The sequence below is a fragment of the Eucalyptus grandis genome, chromosome 7 (genome assembly GCF_016545825.1).
Source record: "Eucalyptus grandis isolate ANBG69807.140 chromosome 7, ASM1654582v1, whole genome shotgun sequence".
NCBI lineage: Eukaryota > Viridiplantae > Streptophyta > Magnoliopsida > Myrtales > Myrtaceae > Eucalyptus > Eucalyptus grandis.
This window is the reverse complement of record NC_052618.1, coordinates 52,463,916-52,483,341: the sequence shown is the minus strand read 5'-3', so window position 1 is coordinate 52,483,341 and position 19,426 is coordinate 52,463,916. Positions and strand designations below refer to the sequence as shown.

Below are 19,426 nucleotides of genomic sequence, written 5' to 3'. Positions count from 1 at the left end.
AGCTAGCTCCCGAGATTTTACGTCAAATAGTGGCTTGCGATGACATCCAACGATGCCACCAGGCATCAAAGCAGTATGACCCCGTAAGAGAGTCTTCGGCGGTTCCTCGATCACCAAAAAAAAAAAAAAAAAAAAGATGGGAATACTCTTTCCGACCACACGCTCTATTATCAATCGGCTAGCAGTTCATGAACGCAAGGCCACGTACGATGTTGCTACAGTTGTTCGGATCGGAGGTATCTTGTGTCATGACCTTACTTTTCTAAGTACTCTTCAATCACACTTTCCAACATTAAATTTAGGGTTTAATTGCTTTTTGGATAGAGATTTAGGATTGATTGCTCGGATTAAAAAGTGTAAAAATCAATCTCACTTTTCTATAAAGGTTTATTACTAGATTGCTTCAATTAAATGGTGATGAATTTAGATTATATTTTACACATAAAGGTTATCAACTCTTGTTATTTTTAACAACCTTACGAGAGTTGAATAGATGCTGCTAGAAACATAAGTAAATATCTTACCTTACTGCCTTACTAGTCAAAATGTTTAGCAAAAAACTTATGGGCACTATAAGAAAGAGCAATTAATAAAATTGTCACTATCCATCTAAAATGGTGATGGGTGACTAGAAACTAAATTATATACACACACACACACACACACACACACACACACACACATATATATTGTAAAATTGGCGATAAATGTGGATAATATAAATATAAAAAAATTGCTAAAGTTACATCACAAAAAATTGTGTCTCGGATATTTTTAGACAAATTAAGCGAGGCGTGCCTTTTATTGACCCAGCATGGAACTTACAATAATTCCATCATTTACGTACTAGATCAAAGCCCAATTTGCTTGGTGTCTCAAATCAATAACAAGTTAATTACATTTTTCAAAAACAGCTGAGATTTGTTTCCACCATATTATTAATATTATCTCGGATTTGGACCATGACATGCCTTTTATTGTCAGTCCATATCTCATATATATGGTTACTTAATAAATTGACTTTCCTATGATTCTTTGTCTTAGGCCAATGTCATGAAAATCATAAAAACAGAAAAAAAGAAAATCAATGTTTATATGGTAAGGGATTCAAAACCATTTCTGATAGCTGTATCCACCTTTTTCCTAGCCATACCTCCTATTTTTCCTGTTTTGGGTGATTTTCTATTTTTGTCGGAATCACACGATAGTAAATAGCTCCTTACTCATTCTAGACTGCACATTCTTACGGAGTGCGATCATAATCACCACGCTTTTTATTATGTATAGATATTCCTCATTTGTAAAGTATGATAAAGTTGTTGGCCTAATAGAACAATCTAGAAGGGATTGAATCAATTGAGGGGAAAATTTCAAAAAAGGACCTGAAGTATCATTATTTTCTCAAATAAGGGCCCGAAGTGGACTTTGTTTAAAATAAGAACCTAAAGTGGCCTTAGTTGTTTCAAATAAGGGCCTAAAGTGGCTTTGATTATTTCAAATAAGGACACGACCTTGCCAATCGCCGACTGGCTAAATTTTTCGACCGGTCAAAGGTATTTTTGTCATTTTGCATTTCACCTTCTTTTTTTCTTTCCTTTTTTTTTTTTTCCGGTTCTTCTTCTTCCTCTTAGCCGATGGTTGACTGGCCACCGGCGATGCCCACGGAGGACTAAGCGAGGGTCGCCCCCACCGGCAAGGGCCACCCATGTTGGCCACAGGTGAGGAACGGCCTCGCCTAAGCGTGGCGACCCTCGCCTAGGGGCCATTTGTGAGGTCGGCCCTAGCTGGTCCCAGGTGAGGGTAGCCGATGAGGTCGCCCAACCCTTGTTGGCCTCACCTGGGGCCAGCACAGGCCGATCTCGCGAATGGCCCCTAGGCGAGGGTTGCCATACCTAGGTGAGGCCATCCCTTGCCCAGCCCTTTGTGGGCATTGCTAGTGGCCGGCTGGCCATCGGCGAAGAGGAAGAAGAACCATCCAAAAATATGGGAAAAAAAGAAGAAAAAAAGTGGAAAATAATAAATGATAAAAATACCATTGATCGCTGGAAAGATAGGTCCTTATTTGAAATGGACATAGCCACTTTAGGCTTTTATTTGAAAAAAAAAAACATAACCATTTTAGGTCCGCATTTGAAATAACATCTACTTTAGACCCTTATTTGAGAAAATGAAGGCACTTGAGATCTTTATTTGAAACAAAATCCACTTCAGACCCTTATTTGAGAAAAAGATGGTACTTTGGGTCTCTTTTTGGAATTTTCCCTAGATTGACTATACATACTAAAATCTTTCTTGAAATAATAACAATCAGTAGATCAAATTATTAATGAGTCGATCAGTGTGTGTGATGATAGTTAATGGATAAAGTAGATGACGAACAATGAAAATAGATCACACACGATCTATAGTGTAGTTCGACTTTATATCTAAGTTTACGTTATTCTCCAGCTAACAGCCTAATAGGGCTAGATTTCACTAGTAATCAGCACTGCAAGTTATCACTAGCATATGTTGCTCTTTTCGCAGATAGATTACACTATCAGGAGTTGATAACTGCAACCACACTTACCCTAGATTATCTACCTTTAAAGCCAAAATTTACATAGAGATATCAACATTGAGAATTTTTTAGTGTAAAGCACAACTACAACAAATCTCCGGTCCAAACTCCTCTAAGCTTTGCTAATACTCATTTATAGAAGTTTTCAATCCAATTATTGGAGACCTTTAGAGAGACCCATCTAACTAGAGTCGTTAGAGATCTATGCTAAAATCAGAATTGCTCATATAGTTACTTCTTTTAACATCTGTAGGTTTCCTAAAATGGTGTGCTACAGTTGTCACATTGCCTAAGAGTAGAAACATTGCTTTTCAGATATTTTTCCCAATTTTTAGCTATGGAATTTAATACTTTTAACGGCAATTTTTGTGTCACTAACGATGATCTTGAGAAGCATATCTCACCATCATCATTGTTAACTCCTCATTTGCACAATCCAATATTCATTATCAACACCTATAGATTGAGAATGAGTTGATTGACAATTTTCAATGACGATACCATTAGAATGATGTGTGATGACATGATCAATGATCCTTCCACCTTTATTAGTAACCAAATACTCTCAAGAACACTAGCTTGATATAAGTTCCTCCAAGTTACCATGAGATACCACTCACATTGGTGCTTGTTCACCCTAACCATCATAGTCTAATTTCTTGTCTTTGCTGATACAAAGGAATCATTAACATTTGTAAAGCGAGTTTATCGTATGCACTCATCATGATAAATATTAGTACAAAAAACAGTTTTGGATTCGGAAAAATTTATAGGGATGTTCCCAACAAAAGTTTGCTCACTGTACTTATATCTCGGAAACTCTGGAAAACAGATTTTAGGACCCACAAAACATTTGAATCTACCATACAAATCAGATACATACGCAGCTATAGTTGTAAGGTTGATATGTTATTTCAGGCAACAACATCGGCTACCGATTCCGGCACTAACAATCGAAGCCTAGACGGCCTATTTAAACCAACCAGATCGACCCAAAAATATATCATTTCTACTGAAAGTAAACATCCCTTCAGCAGCTATAATCAAAATTTATCTTTTTCAATTTTCAATCAATGTCATATCTTCTCATTTCACATCCACAGGTGATTCCTCAAGCATCATCTTCTTGCAATGAATGTCGTGGTCACATCTCCACATGAAAAATGACCATCTTGCGGCTCCTGAGGACAGCTTCTACCCAAGTGAGCAAGAATTGATCACATATCATTCAAGGCAAAAATATCACAATCTTATTCTGCTCATGACATCGACATCTACAAAAATCAAGCCTTGGGAAGTACTAGATTTTGTTTATTTTGCAGAAAATGAATAATTTGGATAACCTTTTTTTTTTTAATTTTTATTGTTTGAAAGAATTAGTCAATAAAAATATTTTTTTTAAACAATAATTTATGTCTATAAATTTTTTGCGGATGATAAAAATATTTTTCATTCATTCATTTTTATAAGCGATATAAATAATCATTTTTAGGAAAATATTTTCTACATCATTCATTTTCTGCCAAATAAATGCAAAATTTTATTTTTTCATTAGAGATTTCTGTTTTTATATATTGAACTTTTTCTTCTATTCTTCCTTTAGTCCTAGAATAGTACTTCTTCACCAAGTTGGACAAGAAGCATCTCAAAGGAGAGCGAATAAATCGATCTAACGGAAAGGGATTTCGGAAGGTCACTGGACCCGAATGCTTGATCAAACAGGACTCGCATGCCACTGGAGTGAAGAAATTTATTGTTTTGTATTCTGTTCGGACAGGAAATGAATCATATGACTTTATCATGCCTAATATGCATGTAGAAACCATAGCCCTGACCATCTCTGTAAAAAGAAATAAATTGAACTTGTTGAGTTGCCCTTGGAGGAAACGATCCCAAACAAAAGGGCTCATCGAGCGACACTAAACCAAGGAGCAGGCCCAAGAAGCAACCCGAGGCGAAGCAAGGCGAGGTTAGGCTCGGCAGCTCAAAGGTTTTTACATTTTCCAAATATTTTCTCCAAAAGCAAACCAAACGTAGCCGTATTCATTTGGGATCTCGAATGTTCGGTTCTAGAAGCAATTAATTAGTGGAAAGTAAGTAAAACTATGGAAACTAGTAAGCGAATATGGAATTACGAAAAGTTGTATGCAAGCCTTGAGATGACAGATATATCGACGGTGGAGAGTGAGTTGCTTTCTCACATTTGGTAACTCAGAATTTGGCAGGTGCTATATATGGTCTTAAGACGAATTTGTAGTATGTAACTTAGGATCTCGAAACTCGAAAAGGGAAAAAGGGAAGAGCTAACAATGTTGAGATTACCATAATATAACACATTGAGAAAAATTACTTCAAAAATAATTTTACCATTAGAAATCTCAAACCAATATTTTCATAACACATTATCCCAAACTAATTTTTTATTGCAAAAAATTTCAAATTGATACTTATGATACATTTATCCCAAACTAATTTTCTTTCGACAAGAATTGCAATTTATCTCACGGAAAAATCGAAATTTGTATCCCTGATCCAATTCTACCCTAGGCTAGACATCATTATCCATGAACGTAATAGATGAGTACATATTTTGTGAGATGGAAATTAGTTTGAAGTGAATATGTCATGATATACAAATAATTATCCTTAAAATTAAAATTAGTTGGGAATAAATATGTGATGATAATTTGCAATTTTTAATAGAGTTCACCCTAAAAGAAGAGAGTACAACTTTCTTATAGAAGACAGAAAGTATTAAGGCAGTACAAGGTACGAGTCGTGTCATTTTGGAAACGACACTTGGCGGTCATATCTTTCCACATTGGGAAAGATTTTTCCAGCCAATCATTTCTGGTGACCACTAATATTTTGAATTGTACAGAAGAGGAAAGGCTTTATACAAGGTAGTCTATCCACCTTCGATTGCCATATAAGTAAGCTAATAAGATGCATAATATGATTTTAATAATTACAAAAGAAGGGAAAAAGAGTTGCCTTCATAATTGGACCCTAAGAGCTCCATAAGAACAATCAAACTTGACATTGGTCCAATCCTAAGCCAATCACTAGTTCGCTGTGTTGTTTTAAAATGTTTGGACATTTGCAGTTATTACATGACAATACTTCTTCTGACAAGAACTAGTTTGTTGCTACACTTAATTAAATGCAATGTCAAATTATGGCCAATTTTCCATATCTAAATGGATAGAGTTTATCCTAAGGTTTAAATATTTTCTAGAAATGTCTCGAAAACTAATGTGGAGAAACATTGGAATTACATTAGTCTCATAATGCACAGCATGTGACTACCCCAAATTGCCTTGAGATATGTTTGGAAGGCTGCATTTAGTTGTCCCTCAATTGTAATGATAAGGACAACTTAGTTACTAGTTTGGTGCTTAACGTTGAGGCCAAAGGGGCCTATTTAAATCAACGCAAAGCATGACCAATTGCCAGTACAAAACTAATAGCTTGCATTTGAAGTTGCAAACTCCTCCTTCCTCATCATTCTTCGACATTCCATCCTTCCACAGTAATTTCTTCTTCCTCCTGATTCTTGGACATTCAGTCCTTCAACAGATCATCTCCTCTTCGTTAATATTCAAAATGGATTCTCAAGCATCGGCTTCTTTGACACTCGCGCTAGATGTTGTGTCATCTTCAGTCGCACCGCTAAATAGCCATCATATCATAGCTCCGGGGTTCAGATTCCACCCAACTGAACATGAATTGGTATTGTATTATTTAGGGCGAAAAGTATTCGGAGAACCTTTATACACTGATGCGGTTCCCGAAATTGACGTCTATAAATTGGAGCCCTATGAAATACCAGGTGACCGCCATTTTTCAGCCCTCATCTATGCTTAATAGCGTGGATATAGTCTGTGTTGTATGATTTTAGGATCTCGTCTCCTTTTTTTTTTCCCTTGCATACTGAATACCCATTAATAATGGTAGTGTTATTTAGAATACGATTATCGTCACGCAGGCTTAGCATTATTCAAATATCTTATCGGATTGTTTTTTTATCCCTCTCTTTTCAGGAAAAGTTAGAGGAGACATCGAATGGTTTTTCTTCAGTAAGCTGGACAAGAAATATGAGACAGGAGTGAGGGTGAATCGATCTACCAAACTGGGGTTTTGGAAGGTGACCGGGCCTGAATACAAAATCAAATACGGCTCCCGAGTGATCGGCGAGAAGAGGTTTCTCGTGTACTACAACGGGCATTCGAAGATGGGGAAGCGGACGGACTGGGTGCTGCACGAGTATCGATTGACGGATGCAACACTCCCAGTGACCCAAGTACATGGCTTTTTCGTTTTGGATGTGTATCATCGTTCGTTCCTTACCGTGTGAAAGAAATAAACCAAAGTGTTTTCCGTTGTCTTACAGGGCAAGGAAGTCTATGCAGTCTACAGGTTATTTTGGAAAGGCAACTCCGACCCTATCTCTGGTGGCCCTGCACCGGCCGACGCCGTGGAAGGGGGAGAGCAAGTTCATGGCGACGACGTTGCTCCAGCCTCTGCGGCTTTTCAGGTCTGATGGGCTCTTCTCTCGAAGTGTCGAGTCGATATTATTGAAGTGTAGACATTTCGTTTAGACCTGTCTCGTCGGTCTTGTTCTTAAACACGTTTCTAGCACATGTCGGAAACCCTAATACTGCGTCGAGGCCATGTTTCTTGTGCAGGTTGTGGAGGAACTTGGACCGGACGGAAAGAACACAGAGACGACTCCAGCTGACGAGGCTCCAGAAGCAGCACCCAACGCCCTCGCCCTGGTTATTCACAACGAAGCCCCTCCTGAAACTCTCGATCTCGTGACCCATTGTTACCACAAGCGTCCGTACGAACACTCGAAGGGGACTTCATCCGCGAGAGAAGACACGCGGGCCTGTCCAGTCAAGAGACCCAGACTTGCTGAACCTGATAGCCCACAAAATCTTTCCCCAAGAGGTCAAGAACCGAACAGCTCGAATTCTGCGGCAGGAGCTATCCCATCATTGACGTTGAGCTTGGCATGCCCGGCGTCGGAAACAGCACCCAAGCAACAAGAACAGCGACTAATAGTGGCGCCGCAACCGGTTCCCCGGCAAGCCGTGAAGCCGCCACCGTGGACAACAAGTGTTCAAATCTTGCCAAAGATTCGCTTAACCATTGAGAGGAGCGGTAAGCGTGGTACCCCGAAAGACCGGTGCGCGAAAGATGTTTGACAGTCGCAGTCCGATGATTTGTGGTGGAAAAATCGAGGCATTCAGAGGATAATTAACTCAATCATTAGAGTTTAATCATTGTTGCATTATGTTCTAAAGTTCAATAAGCAGTTTCCCACATCATGTAGGGAATTCTATGTTGGCCTTCCTTTGGGCCTTTTTTTTTTAGAGTGTCCCAGTGTCTGGAGTAATCCTGGCTAGTGGTGGAGCCTTGTCCACCACAGTTTTTTTTTTTTCCATTAGCAATAGCTCCAGTTCTTTTCCTTTCAATAAGTGGTCGCTAATGACAAATCCTGCATAGTCATTTCTTCTCCCCTTATTATCAACTTTGACTAGTGATCTCAATCTATCCAATTAACCTTTCACTCATGACCTCAATCTATCCAATTAACCTTTCACTCATTGTAAATTTCAAAAACTCATGCTTTCGACTTCTATTTAGCTCGAAACACTTGAATCCTTATAACATATCTTAGAAAAACCGACATGTAAATTTGCAAATTATAATATATTTATTTTCAATTTTCAGAGGAAAAATCATAAGTAAAGATTAAAAGTAGATAAATTCATCAGCTGAAACAAGCCCTCAAGATCTTGAGAGCTATTTAGGAATGCACTTAATTTAGGCAAACCTAGCCTTAGTCAATCATCATACCTTATAGAGCTCCAGTGCTTGGTTTGGGAGACAATTAATTTATGGAAGAAAGTAAAATTAAGGAAAATTAGTTTGCAGGACTTGGAATGAAGTTTAATCTCCTTGGAGAGGAAAAGAGAGAGGGTTTATCTGTTGAATTTGGTAAGTCATCCAAAATGGAAAGAACAAAAACAGAAATCATCATTTTGCATCTTTGGCAAAGATAAGTTTCCATGTATAGATTCTCAAATTTGGTATGTGTGCACCTGGAACTAACTCTCTAGCAAAAACAGAAATCACACATACCAAATTTGAGAATCTATACATGGGAACTTATCTCTGCCAGAGATGCAAATGATGATTTCTGTTTTTGCTCTTTCCATTTCAGATGACTTACCAAATGCGAGCTCTCTCTCTCTCTCTCCACGTAGATTAAACTTATCCCAAGTCCTGCAAACTAATTTTCCTTAATCTTTCTTCCCATAAACTAATTGTCTTGCAAACCAAGCATTGGAGCTCCATAAGGGATGATGACTAACCAAGACTGCATTTACCTTTAGGTGCCCCTGAATAGCTCTCAAGATCTTAAGGGCTTGTTTCGGTTGATGAATTTACCTACTTTAATTCTTCACTTATGAAATTTACCTACTATATTATTATTTGCAATTTTACATGTCAATTTTCTAAGGTACATTATAAAGATTCAAGATTTCAAGCTAAATAGAAGTCGAGAGCATGAAATCTGTGAAATTTACAATGAGTGAAAGGTTAATTGGATAGATCAAGATTACTAGTGAAAGGTGAAAATAGGAAGAGAAGAAATGACTGATGTGGGATTTGTCATTAGCGGCCACTGATTGGAAGGAAAAGAACTGGAGCTATTGCTAATAAAAAAAAAAAAGGAAAAACTGGTTCGAAATTGGCCTGAACAGGCTTACGTCTTTTTTCGCTTCATTTTTTTGTCAAGCATCATATTTATTTTGTAATTGTAACGTAAAAATTTTCTACAAGAAATTTAACAATTCACGGAGATACTGCTGATCCAAACAAGCTGTTGTTTTTCGCTTTCTTTTCTATCTTGTTTTAAGTCAAAGCCCTAATGCTTTCACCTTGCACCGGGAATGTCTCTAAAAGAGAAAATAGATGGCATGATTCCGGTGAGAAGAGCTCAGAGCATTCTGGCTCGTCCCTATACCACTTTCAGGCTCTGTTGAGCTCAAAGAAAGTGGCTGCTCTAGACGGAAAAATCACCATTCTCTGTTTGTCAGCTAGTCAACAATTTCTTGCCTTGCGACCTCATGATCAGAGAGTGCCACAAATTATGAAATTCGACCTTGCAGGGTTAGACTTTTTATTTTTTTCTTTTGGTCGAAAGGGTTAGATTTTTAAGCGGCAAATAAACAAGCTACCACACGCCGATCCTATGCGGCTAGGGCCAAGAGAACAAAGAAATCGAAATCACAGCCCACCACAATTGAAACATTCGGCGAAGAAATGGAAAAAGAAACCGACGTAGGAAGGTGTACCTGGCTAAGAGTGGGCCGATCGATGGCCGACTGACCAAGGCAAGGCCGCAACCCACAAGATCAAGAGAGAGAGAGAGACGAGACGGGGTCGGCGAGATCGATGACGAGGCGGGGCGGCATCGATGGGACTAAGGACGAGACGAGACAGTGTTGGTGAGATCAAGGACGAGGCAAGATAGCGTCGACGAGACTGATCGGCAAGCCTCTCGAGAGAGAGAAAGATCAAAGGCCCCGCTAGAGAGAATCGAGACTCTAGAGAGTTCGAGAGAGAAGAGGAGAGGGGGCGCAAATCTGAGAGCGAGAACTTGAAAAGGAATATAATAGATCTGAGAATCGGCCTTGTAACCGGTTCCACTCGAGAACCGGTCTTAGTAGAATCGAACCGAACATTTCCCGAGTTGAACGGTTCGGTTGTTCGCCCCCAAATATTAGGATTAATGAGTACATATATGGTAATTATTTGGTATTTGGTTAGTAAATTGACTATAAGCCTATCTAAGTAGACTAGTGGAGATATTATAACATTGTATTTAGCAGCATACATTTGTAACTATCTTTCGACTCATGATTAGAAAATTTTGCAACAAGTGAGTGTATTTTCATATTTGTAACTATATGTATACAAAAGCACATAAGAATAAATTATCCTTATAACTAGTAAATTCTTGTATGTATTAGTAAAATTGGAATTGCCATTAGGTATATTTCTTAAAACAGGGGGAGAAGTTTGTGATCCATGTGGTAATAAGAGCAATAGCCCATAAAATTGATGTTGGTAATTATTAACTTTCAACTATCAATTAGTAATTTTTGCAACAAGTGTGTATTCGGCAGTAAAAATGATAGTAGTAGCATGCGTGTATCTAAAATATTGAGTAATATTTAATAGACTACGAGAATACACTATATAAAACCTATCATTCTAAGTATTGCTTGATATTGTATGTAGTCCACATTATCTCTTCAAAATCCGTACTTTTCAAGTGAAATCGCAAGAATTAAATCGATTATCAATATCACTAAATAGACTATAAAAATCATCTGTGTTAATCATATTATTTTTAGTAATGCTCGATTTTGCATGGAGTTCATGTTATATCGTTAGGAAATGTTTATACATTAATTGTTATTGATAATCAAAATATTCTTCAATTGACTAATCATTCCAAGCAAAGCAAGTGATTATTTTAAAATATATATATATATTTTTAAAAAAATTATTTAATTTTTCGCAAAATAAATAGAATCAATGATGCTGTTCCACTTGTTTATAGTCCTGTCTCGTTCCAGTTCCATCACTAGAACAAAGGCCCATCTAGAAGCCCAGAAGGAAGAGTTCACTAGTGTGTCCAGAAAGAGAAAAACCCTTTCTTGTTTTTTACTTCTCACTCTTGAGTTGCAGGTCGATGATAGCCCCGAGCCGAGGCTCTTCTTCCTCAAAGCCCCCTCCCCTATCTCCAATGCCCCTCTCTTTCTTCTCATCCAAGTAAACTCCAACTGGTCCTTCTCTCCTCTCTCTCTGAACTGCGCCCGACCCTTTTGGCCCCTCTCCCACTTCGCTTCATTTGTAAGCTCTCGTCAGCATCCCACTACCGGAAGCTTCCAAGGTTCTCTCTCTGTCTCTCTCTAGAGCAGTCCAGCCTTGTCCCGTTGATGCAGAGGTTGTGTTGAGCAGATGGTCTTGCTTTAGGTTTTGTGGGTTTTTCTCTTTCGACCTTTTCAGCGGTGAAGTTGCTTGCTTTTGGGTGAATCTGCGGCTCCTTGGTCCTGTGGTGTTGCCCGATTGTGCCCTCTTGATTTCGTGCTTGGGCTGAGTGTCTGTCGGAAATGTCGACCTGCATGTGGCTTTTACCGCTGGATCGCCACTTCTGTTGGTGTGATGGGTTGCTGGCTCCTCTGCTTTTGTTGTTGTCAGAGTTGGACTGGACTTTGTGGTTGTGGTTGTGGTTGTGGTTTCAAGAATTGGTCTTGCATATTATGTAGGGAAAAGTTCTTGCCTCGATAGTTTTATTTCCTGTGCTGATGACTTGTTTCCCTTCTGTGATCGCCCTGCGTGAGATTTCGTTGAAGATGTTGAGCTGTGATCGTTGAAAAAGTGAAATAAAGTATGAATTTTGAGAAAAGGGGCCTCACTTTTTCACCTTGGTGATGATTGTAATCATCTGGAGAACAAAGGAATGTCATTTTGCTATCCTATTTGGGGAACCTCGATCTTTCTTGGCAAAGGGGCAAAAAGACAATTTTGATCACAGTCCCGACGACATTCTAAAATGGTGGTTTTTAAGAATCATAATGGTGACTATGTGTTTAATTTTCCCCCCACAGCTCAGAGGATATTCGGTTATAACTAGTCTGCGATGGGTAGAACAGATTAAGGTTATAGTTGCCCTGTGAACGGAGTTTATTGAAAACATTGATAGGTGGAGTGACTACTTTTATATTGAAGATAGATTCTTCTTGGCTATCCAGAGTACAAGTATAAAATATTGGAAGAACTTTAGGAAACAAGGAGAAGTTGCTATTGCTAGCATAAAGCAAAGAATAGCCCCTTCTTTGATGATTTCAAAAAATAAAAAAGAAATTGCAGTTGGAGAATCAAGATATATTGGAATAGTGAACCTTAGTGTAACAATACCGTTTCTCCATTTTGAGGTGTTGCGACAAAAAATTCCCTGGAATGTGGGGTAAAGCTGATTAATTTACACAACTCCTGGTCTATCTTGTCGGTGCGAGAATCTCTTTCATTGAGAGACACTTTGCTTGTCCTTCTGGCATTTACAAACGATCTTTTATCATTCAGGTGCATCTAATTGCATTAGTGAGTGCTAGGTTCTGATATCCAATGAAAGAATCTGCTTCAAAGATTAAGTCATCTAATTATATTGCTTAGTGATGCTATCAGAGATGTTTGTAAATGTCTTACAAATGCACTGGCTGTGTTTTGGGGGGAAGCCTACCTAAGATTGAGTGATGCTTATGCATTTAGCTTTGTATTTTGGAAATTCAAAGTTCAGAGCAAGCATAAGTTTGTTGCATCTTGTTATATCACGGATGGCATCAAATTTGTGCCATGGGGCTTGTGTCAGTTCTTTTCTTTTTGCACTAATATTTGAGATGTGAACTTACAGAATAGACAGGGAGAACTGACTTTGAGGGGAATGTTTTCACGACTAAAGAATCTTTTCAGTGGGTCATGCAACTCTATCTGTCCATCTCTTGTAAAGCTGTACCTTTCTTTTGCGTATACAGATATGGGTCCTGAAACATCAACACCTTCAACATCTGAAATATCTGCACCTCCATCTGCTCAAAAGACTAGCTCCACTGCTTTGGCCCCTGGTTTTAGATTCCACCCAACAGACGAAGAGTTGGTTATATATTATCTTAAACGCAAAATGTGTGGCAAATCATTCCGCTTTGATGTGATAGCCGACGTGGATATCTACAAAACGGAGCCTTGGGACCTTGCAGGTCATTATTCTGTTGTTCCTTATTCTATCTTTAGTTGTTTGTGCAGTTACATGGACTTAGATAAATTTAGATTCTGCAGCTCTTTGGCGCCTTGCAGGTTGCAAATGCGTTTACTTCTTTCATCTCTCTTCAGTTGTATAACTGTTGAATTATATGGAATTGGGGAAGTTAAGATTATGCAAATTTAATTGGCAGTTATCATTCTTTCTTTGCTCATTAATATTTAGATGTGTTAGTAGTTTTCTTCTGTGAATGTACTTAGTGTTGTACAGTGTTATTGCTAGAGTACGATATGATGACTTCTTGTCCTGCCATTTGTTTCAATAACCTTTTTTTTTTTTTTTTTTTTTTTTTTTTTGGGTATTAGGCAAGTCAAAGTTAAAGACTAGGGACCAAGAATGGTACTTCTTTAGTGCATTGGACAGGAAGTATGCAAATGGGGCTAGAATGAACCGGGCCACCAGCTCTGGTTATTGGAAGGCAACTGGAAATGATCGCAATGTTCAACATGAATCACGTGTTGTTGGGCTGAAAAAGACACTTGTTTTTCATAGTGGGCGAGCTCCTGAAGGGAAGAGAACAAATTGGGTCATGCATGAGTACAGGCTAGTTGAAGAGGAGTTGGAAAAATGTGGTAATTACAAGGTACATATTGGCAATTGGCGTCCAATCAATAGCTTATTAACTTGCCTCTGTACAACTTCAAGTTATTAACTGTCTCATGATAATGAGTAATGTTGTGAAGAAGAATAGGTTTATTCTATCTTGGTTAGACTTCTGAAACCAACCTTCACCCCTAGGAATTTGCTGAGGATAGTAGATTATAACCTCTTATTTTGTGGAACCTTGACATTTTTGTGACTTATACTATATATCTTGAAATTGTGACCTGGCCCATTGAATTGCAAGGAATTTAAGGTCATGGAATTTTGATGGAGTTACATTAAGACATTTAATGTCCATCTTATCAGTTCAGTTCACCAATGAATGTAGGTGCAAAATGGTGGAATGTTTTCTTATTTCTATCGTTGGATCAGCAGACAAATATAGTCACTAGTGTGTTTCACCCAGTTAGACTCTGAAAAAATTGTATCGGACGCCTTTTTTTTGTTTTTTTTTGGTGGGGTCGGGGTTGTTATACAAGCCGTCCTTGCATGTTAATCATTGTTTTGTGTGTGTAGGACGCATATGTGCTTTGTAGAATATTTCATAAGGCCAATTTAGGGCCACCAACTGGTCATCGTTATGCCCCTTTTGTTGAGGAGGAATGGGATGGCAAAGATAATGTGGTTCCGAGTGTAGAAACCAGAGAAGAAGCAGTACCTCAGCGAAATGGCATGCTTCAGGTTTGCGTTACATTATCATACTGTACGTATTATCATTCTGTCAACACAATCTTTATTTTTCGTATTGTCTCAACAAAAATGGTGATAGGGGAGTCCATGGTCCAGGTGGTCAGCTCCAAGGGTGGAACCTGGAACCACTCTGCAGGGGCCTGTTTCAGAAAATTGGAATGGGAAACTGCTTTCGGGTGGCTCTTGAGTCTTCGCAGGAACTAGTCTTTTTTTTAGACAAAAAATTTGAAATTCAACAACTGAAGCTTTCTTGCTAAGACAAGTTTATATGACAACCAGCCATCAGAATTTATGATCAAATAAACTTACCTGCAAATCAACTAATTTAGGAAAACAAGCAACAGAGACAAGGCAAATAATTTCCAAAACAAGGATGAAATATAGAACCCTAACTTGTAAAAATAGGGCTGAATCTTGTGCAAAAAGTGAAATGTCGCCAAAAAGGAACCTCAAAAAAAAAAATTTTGAAATTTAGAAAAAAATTCAAGAAACCAGGTTCAGAGTGTGAGGGATATTTGAGAACAGCATGGACCATAAGCTGTAAACATAATTTAAAAAAAAAAGATAAAAAATAATGATCGAGAGAAAGAGGAGGGCAAGCCTTGTTTTTTAGGCATTTTCATATGGCAATGTTGAACATGATTCACTTTGGTTAACCAACTTGATTTAGTGGTGGATTTATGAGGGCTGTTCATACTCAAGCCCAGAGTTCAAGTTTCCATGGCTGCACTTAATAAGCATCATCATCTTGGGGCAAAAATCACCAAAAATCCTAAACTATGTTCATAGTGATACATTTATCCTAAACTTTTTTTCATGACACCAAGAACATTTACCCTCTATCAAAATTTTGTTAATGAGAACCATTAAAAACTACCTACATGAACTACATAAAGCAAACGGTATTGACATAACGTCCATGTGGCTTGAATGAAATAAAAATGACATTGTTTTGGCTGAAAATTATCTAACGGAAGGTAAATGAGTTACATAGGTGATAGGTGCAAGGTTGGGGTTTTTAATGTCACTAGAAAAAATTTAACGTAAATGTGTCATAGTGGGCTTAGTCTAGGTTTTTAATATCACAAAAAAAGTCCAGGGTAAATGTCTTTGTAGTGAGGTCAATTCCAAAAAAAAAATCCAAACTTTACATCCAGTCCCAAATCTACTTAAAAAAAATTTTGCCTCAAAAAAAAAATAATCTAAATTTTAGATCTAGTCTCAAATTTGTCCTAAACTTTTCTCTTGTCTCAGAAAAAACCCTAATTTTAGGTCTAGTCCCAAATCTGCCCCAAATTTTGTTTTGTCTAAAAAAAGTGGTTAATGTCACGAAAAACTGCAAACGGCGCATGTGATAAATTTATCCAAACCCAAACTAATTTTTTTACTATGAAAAGCCCAAATACAAAAATGATACATCTGTAACAAATTTACTTCAAATGAAATTTAACCTAAACTAGTATACCTGTGATAAATTTACTCTGTTAGTTTCCATTAAATTTACTATTAAATTGCTGAATTAAATAACACGTGACAATTGACAAGTATACCAATTTAAGGTTGTATCCTTCATTTATACTCGAAAAAAATTACCTACTCTTAACCTATTCTTTAATCTACCTCGTGGTCTAATCTCAACTTAATGTGGCATTTTTAGCGATAATAAATACATGTTGGCAAGGCGATAAGGAAAATTATCTTCAAAATAACACCATTTTAAGATATAAAAAATTAGAGACTACCAACTGCAACTTTTGGACAGAGGGCTAATGGGGGCAAATATAGGACTAGAGTAAAATTTGATGATTTTCGGGAAAAAAAAATTGAGGTAGATTTGGGATTTTAGACCTATAGTTTGGGATTTAAAAATTTATTTTTTTAAACAAAAGAAAAATTCGAGACAGATTTGAGACTAAACCTAAAGTTTGGGTTTTTTTTTTTTCTGAGACAAAAAAAAAGTTCAAGTTAACTTTGGGAATAGACCTAAAGTTTGGGATCTTTTAGAAAAAGTTCAAGGCAGATTTGAGATTGTATCTAAAGTTTGGAGTTTTTTTTTTATTTTTTGGAATTGGCCCGTTATAGTGGGCATAGTTTGGAGTTTTCTGTGGCTTTTTCCCTTATCATTATCATAATTCTTGTTCTAAATATTATTTGATAAATGAGAGAGAACCAGTGGTTCAATGGGTGGTTTGCTTCTTGGTTTGAAGTGGTGGCTCTGAAGGTCAGAAGGAAAACCTTCTAGTACTAGGACCCTGTGGGAGCTAGATATAAGAGTCACGGGCTGGAATCAAACTGCCAGGTCGGTTCAGCCTGTTTATCATGTTGGACGGGCCCTGCTTGTAATGCCCTAAGAAGCCTCGTATACTTGTGGGGATGATACAATTAAATCTTACATGAAGCTAGATTCAAGACCATTCAACAGGAATTAAATCAATAAGCAATCTGAAGAGTTTTTATGTGAGCGCTTATAATATGTCACTTGATTACCACAGGAAATGCCGTCTCATGTGCCTCCCGTTTGCCGTAATGAACTTCCAACTAAGACCCAGTGCCTTCTGGCTGTTTGCAAGAGTGAAACAATGGGCGAGACTATAGATGATCCATCTGCAATATGTCCAACTAACAGGGAAACTGCACCGCTTCTTCATTACAAACGAAGGAGAGATATTGATTTAAACTCAATTGATTCAACGGGTTCAGAAAATTCACCCAAGAAAACCGAAGGTCCTTCTTCATCTACCATTACGACAGCAAGGTCGGCTATGAATTTGACATGTGGATTATCAACATTGGTGGAGTATTCTTTGATGGAATCACTTGAAATAAAAGAAAAACCCCATCTTCCTCTCTCGACTTTTGCCCCCGCCAATCTCAATACAACAGCGCCTCCCGAATGCTTAGACTTCATCCACAGTTTACGAGAGGAGATTTATAAGGTGTCCATTGAGAGGGAAACATTAAGGCTTGAAATGTTGAGCATCCGGTCGATGGCTAATGTTCTTCAATCCAAAGTCGAGCATCTGACAAAGGAGAATGAGGAGCTGAAGCGGAAGGTTCAAGATGCTTAGTTGCTGCTCGATGGCTTTGATGTTGTAGCTTTGCCTTTTCACCTCTTCCTTCTTCCTGGTTGTTGTACTGTTGTCTATCGGTGGCCTTCAGAAGTCCACTTGTTCGATGTACCTTGTAAGTCGTCGTAGTTGTAGTGTTTCTGCCTGTCTGTGTCCCTTGTCTGTCTTGAACTAAAAGATACTTTGAACCAGATAGACAATGATTGGGCCTATTCCCCCTTCTATTATGTTAATTTGGGAAGCAGCACCTGATTGATCTCTTGAGCAATCCTTTTGTTATGGGGTCGCACATGATTTATTTATATGGAGCCGTTGCTACTTCCGGGGATACCAATGGAGGTTATGAGTTTGGCGTTCTAACTGATGATGTTGCATTGAGTTACTCGGTTCATTGCTTGCCGTTTGAGTGGATTGATGTCCACAGGTCTTCCTTTATCGTCCTGTTTACGGTTTTTTAGGTGTGAAATTGAAAGCCAACTAGTTAAGTTCTAGCGTCACTCTTCGTAGCATTGGTTAATGTATTATCTTGTGTCGATTGGATGAAGCTAAATCCTTTTCATCTACTATCTGTAGCCTGTTAAAGCAACTGTGCCCAGAAGTTTCATCGGGTTCTAGACGTACGAGCTGACTTGAGTTTGCTTGCGATCCTGAAGAGTGATGTGACGGAGAAAATCGATGCTGCTCGGCATTGGCACTGAGAGCTTGGTGTGAAGTGGATCTCATGCTATGACGGGCTCGTGGCACGGTGAGTCCTCTTTGTGCATCTTAGGAGATCCGATCTGAACCAATGTGTTCTTCGTCCAAGAACAACAAAATCACGCCTCTTAAGGGATATCAAATTGGAGGAAGTAGCTTCCTACTGGTGTTCCAATTTCTGGTCAATGCCCTTCCATCTGCTTGTTTCATGTGTTTTCGAGTAGCGGTAAGCATCAGTCCAACCCAACCCAGCCAATACTGGTGCATTTTTTCAACAGGATTGGGTTGGTCCTTGATTCTGAACCTCTAGATTTTGCACTATGCGGGTTGATCATTGATACTGGGAGTTTGAAGTTTATCCAATCCTATATATATATCTGTGTGTGTATGTATGTTTTTGTCTCCTCCAAACCCTAGTATCTCCTCTTTTGGTCTCTTCTTTCTTATGCAATTTAGTTTACTGTGTAAATTAGGAAGTAGAAAGAAATCAAGTTCTAATTCAACCAAAAAAAGTAGAAACACTCTTCGCACGCCTCTTTTCACTCACCTCATCATTCGCCTCTCTCCGCTTGCGCTCACCTTGCCACTCACCGTTGTTCATTCACCTAGCCGCTCACTACACTCACCTCTAACATCTCCTCACTCGCCTCACTATTCTTGGTGGTTTATTACTTGTAGTAAGTATGGAATTTGTATTGTTGCATTATCTTATATTGGTATTCGTAGTTTGATTGCTCAATGTCGTATTGTTGATAAATATATAATTTGAAATAGTATTTTTGTCTTTTAAATAAATACAGAAAATAAAATAAATAATTATTTAATCCTGAGTTGACCCTAAAATTAAACCGACCATTCCTTGGTTTCAGGCTCAATAGAGTCAATTCTTGGCCTAAAAAATTAAGT

General features: G+C 38.1%; 2 protein-coding genes across 4 annotated transcripts; both read left to right on the top strand.

Annotated features, from left to right (window-relative positions):
• Positions 1–6,001: 6,001 nt before the first annotated feature.
• On the top strand, positions 6,002–7,770 carry LOC120296218 (NAC domain-containing protein 78). Its single transcript, XM_039317929.1, has 4 exons — positions 6,002–6,092; positions 6,604–6,863; positions 6,954–7,097; positions 7,249–7,770. The coding sequence occupies exons 1-4, from the start codon at positions 6,002–6,004 to the stop codon at positions 7,768–7,770; spliced, it is 1,017 nt and encodes a 338-aa protein (XP_039173863.1).
• A 3,546-nt stretch (positions 7,771–11,316) lies between these two features.
• Positions 11,317–18,879, top strand: LOC104454139 (NAC domain containing protein 50). 3 transcript variants are annotated; one of them, XR_005552668.1, is made up of 6 exons: positions 11,317–11,537; positions 13,180–13,401; positions 13,769–14,046; positions 14,583–14,747; positions 17,249–17,939; positions 18,398–18,879. XR_005552668.1 is itself a non-coding variant. In XM_010068899.3 (5 exons), the coding sequence occupies exons 2-5, from the start codon at positions 13,182–13,184 to the stop codon at positions 17,822–17,824; spliced, it is 1,239 nt and encodes a 412-aa protein (XP_010067201.2). In that variant the 5' UTR covers positions 11,317–11,537; positions 13,180–13,181; the 3' UTR covers positions 17,825–18,092. The 3 variants fall into 3 exon arrangements, 2 of the variants coding, with proteins under 2 accessions (XP_010067201.2, XP_010067202.2); XM_010068899.3 differs by lacking the exon at positions 18,398–18,879 and having other exon boundaries at positions 17,249–18,092; XM_010068900.3 differs by lacking the exon at positions 18,398–18,879 and having other exon boundaries at positions 11,317–11,591; positions 17,249–18,092.
• Positions 18,880–19,426: the final 547 nt, after the last annotated feature.